At 38.2% G+C, this 3410-nt stretch overlaps 1 protein-coding gene across 2 annotated transcripts; it reads left to right on the top strand.

The window, feature by feature from the left end:
- The first annotated feature begins 1965 nt into the window (after positions 1-1965).
- LOC149202015 (uncharacterized) lies at positions 1966-3052 on the top strand. 2 transcript variants are annotated; one of them, XM_089399883.1, is made up of 4 exons: positions 1966-2234; positions 2407-2539; positions 2633-2702; positions 2798-3052. In XM_089399883.1, the coding sequence occupies exons 1-4, from the start codon at positions 2197-2199 to the stop codon at positions 2881-2883; spliced, it is 327 nt and encodes a 108-aa protein (XP_089256009.1). In that variant the 5' UTR covers positions 1966-2196; the 3' UTR covers positions 2884-3052. The 2 variants fall into 2 exon arrangements, with proteins under 2 accessions (XP_089256009.1, XP_089256010.1); XM_089399884.1 differs by having other exon boundaries at positions 1976-2234; positions 2633-2684.
- The last annotated feature ends 358 nt before the right edge of the window (positions 3053-3410 follow it).

Here is a 3410-nt window from a genome sequence, read left to right as displayed (position 1 = left end):
TTTTTGTTATATTATTTTATATTAACAGAAACATTTTTTCATATTTGTTCTAGGAGGAGAAAAAAATCACCAAGACCGAACGCGGCTCGACATCACTGACCGAATTCTATAGGCTTCAGGTTAAGGAAATTCCTCTCCAAAGGAAGAACTGTGGTTGTGAGTATTACAATCATTAATAAAATGACATTCTAGGATCACGACAATGTTCTATGTGAAATATTTGATCTAATTTCTTCCTTGTGTTATTTTGTGGGTACTCAATATCATTTCTATACATCGGGAAGAAGATATTTTGGAGATGGTCATTCAGAGTCTCCTAGAGGGAATTTCATGGGAGGAACACTTGGCTTCTATAGGTCTTCTTGTGGTTGCAGAGATTGCCAACCGAAATGAATGCCTCTTCCTGTTGGAAGAAATGAATAGAGTGACCCAAAGCATTAAGCAGTTTATTGAACGACCTATTTTGTGTGAAGGGACGATGTATGAAAAGATGAGAAAGGCAACAAAATGGATAGTGAATAGCTCCATCATGTGCTGTGCTCAAATCGATCCTTCCGAATTTTCCATGTGAGTATACCAAATAGATGTCAAAATTTCCTTGTTCTGTCCTATCCAAATGCAATATGGTAGCCCAACTACCAATTATATGGTGAAGTTAGTGCGCTAATATCAAGAAAAGATGGTAAATTATTTTTTCTCCATACTTATTATTGAGAAGACATGTAAAACTACAGTTGCTGATGAAAATTTCCGGATGACAGGTTTTTCAGGTCTGTGAACCAAAAAGATTTGCATAGATTACTAGATGATTTTTATAAAAATGAAGATGAAAGTGTCTCCCTCTTCTGAAGATGAAAGTGCCAAAGCTTCTGAAACAACTCCAAATACTATATATAATAATCAGACTCTCTACCTTAGATTGCTCTTTGACCCCTTTTAGATATTTCTGGCTTTTATTAATGTTAGAACTTTATTTTTATTATTCTGTTGATGTAAGTCGAGACGTGACTGCGTTAAAGTCGCGATTTCTTATTGGACAGTCAAGACGTGTTAATCCCTGAATGCATTCAGCTCGACTAGATGCACGTTTTTTATATTAATGTGGTCAACTTTATTTCTTGGAACGAATTATTTTCGCTTATCCAAAATTTAAAATTAATGAGGTTTTTTCTCCGGGCAAGGCTTCAAAATCTACTATGTCAGTAATTTTCTAATCTTAAAGTTTCTTATGATATGATAATGCACCAAGCAGTGCATTTATAGGGACATAAATGGTTGTTACTGCAATGGACGCCTTTTTGCATTTTTATCCAGCGATGCAATTCTCGAGCTCCATGTCCTTCATTCTTCTCCATTTCATGCAGTCTACTGTCTTCTATCCAATATTCCAAATCCTCTATAAATACATACCTCCTCTTCTTCCTAGTTCTGAAGGAGAGTACTACTACTTCCTATTGCTCCATGATAACCAATTATGAATTGTGACCCAACCTCTAGCTATTAAAAAATACACTTTTTTTTATCAATGAACCATTTTCAATTTTCATCCAACTTTCGGAAACAATTATTGTTGATAAGGGTATTCTAGATGTATAGAAAATTTAAAATATCGGAGATCATAACACTCAGAATTTCAATTTATCCACGGGACAAAAATATCTCATCTTATTAGTCCCTGCCATCTGGCATCCGGCAGGGACTATAGTAACCGTTCGGAGGGCAGATAACATTAAATCGCCGGGTTTTTTAGTGGTAGTTTTAGTTATATCATAAAGTTTTCACTTCAACTTCTGTTGGCCATCTTATTTGGCCTCTTCCCGAGGCGGAAGAGGCCGGACCATATCTTAAACTGCTACTTACCCACAATCAACTGGCCTTGACGGTTTGCGGTTTCGATTTAATGCTGACATTAATTCCTTAATTTTTACTGTTAAGTGCGAATGGGTACATATCCTAAGTTGCTTGTTCTTTGAGCTATCTGAGGAGGCTGAACGTGTCACTCTGCATGCAGAACAGATGCTGTATTTCTTGCCTCTTACTCGTGCTTTACATTTGGTTCATCGTCCACAGCTTGAATCCAAAGCTTATTCCTGCAACCTCTAAGCTATCATCGTCCACAGCTTGAATCCAAAGCTTATTCCTGCAACCTCTAAGCTATCGCGACTGGATTTCACCGCTACCATTCGACATGGCTGCATGTGTACACAGAGCTTCCATGGAGTCCCTCAGAGCAGGTGGACTCTCCCTTAAAACGCTTTCAGTATTGACTGTTAATTAATATTCGTAAGTTTAACCATTTTTCCCAAATTCATTACAGGGCTGTTGCGGCTCTCATGTCGTTCTTGGTGAGCAGAAATGGAGAGAGCGCTGGGCTGTTGCCGCTCTAATGTCGTTCTTGGTGAGCAGAAATGGAGAGAGCGCTGGTTCAGCTCCTTTCATCTGCACTGCGGCTCTCATGTCGTTCTTGGTGAGCAGAAATGGAGAGAGCGCTGGTTCAGCTGCTTTCATCTGCACCTGCACCAGTACCACAGAAGACAAGGTATAAAACTTACCGTTGAATTATCCTCCATTCTGTACTCTATTTACAATAATCGTTTCACATTTAGGTCTCTAAATTTGGCTATGCATGCAGGCTTATTCACCCAACAAAATGGGGTTTCTCCAGTCCCGGTGGCTGCCAACGGGTAAGTCACTCCCTCAAGGTATCGCCTTCCTTGTAGTCACGGTAACAATTTTTCCTTTTTCCTATGTGGGTATTATTTCATTCCAGTGATAATGTTTGTTTACTTGAATGTAGGTCGCAACTTCCGTTGTGGAACGAACTTCTGGTTCCAACATTTGACTCATTCACCATTCCAGGCTCCCTTGGAAAAGCCTAAATAGTTCTCAAGACTTAGCTATTGAGGGTTTGATCGATTTTACTGAGGGTTGGAGGAACTGTTGTTCCCGTAGTCTTTAATTAGATTTATTAAATCCAGAATGTATTTAAGGTTTTTTCCGCATAGGGTTTACATCTTGTAACTTAGTTACTATTAATATTGCAGTCCTAGTAGTGAATAGATATGTTACTTCATTATTATACAATGGCTTGACCACTTTTGAGCATCCTTAGCATGAATACGATCTTATTATTCAGAACTTAAAGATATAAATTTCGTGTTAAAGATTTGGGGTTTCAATGAGCAGTTTTGATTGTAATTTCTGGGTTTTTCTTTTATCAATTCCATCCCTACAGGATTGGTATTTTCATTAATGTATGGCTTTCATGGCTGACAGAGAGACCCTTGCATCCAACAGGGTTGTTTCTATGCCCATGTGTTGTTTTAATATTAGATTATTTATCACACATTTGGACTTTTTTGGGAGCACACCTCTGTGTCGTCTCGAACTAACCAATGTTACAGTCAAAT

The sequence above is a fragment of the Pinus tabuliformis genome, chromosome 2_1, assembly GCF_031772625.1.
Source record: "Pinus tabuliformis cultivar Carrire ecotype Pingquan chromosome 2_1, CPIR1, whole genome shotgun sequence".
Classification (NCBI taxonomy): Eukaryota; Viridiplantae; Streptophyta; class Pinopsida; order Pinales; family Pinaceae; genus Pinus; species Pinus tabuliformis.
Note: the sequence above shows the minus strand (reverse complement) of the source record. Positions and strands in the feature narration are given on the sequence as shown.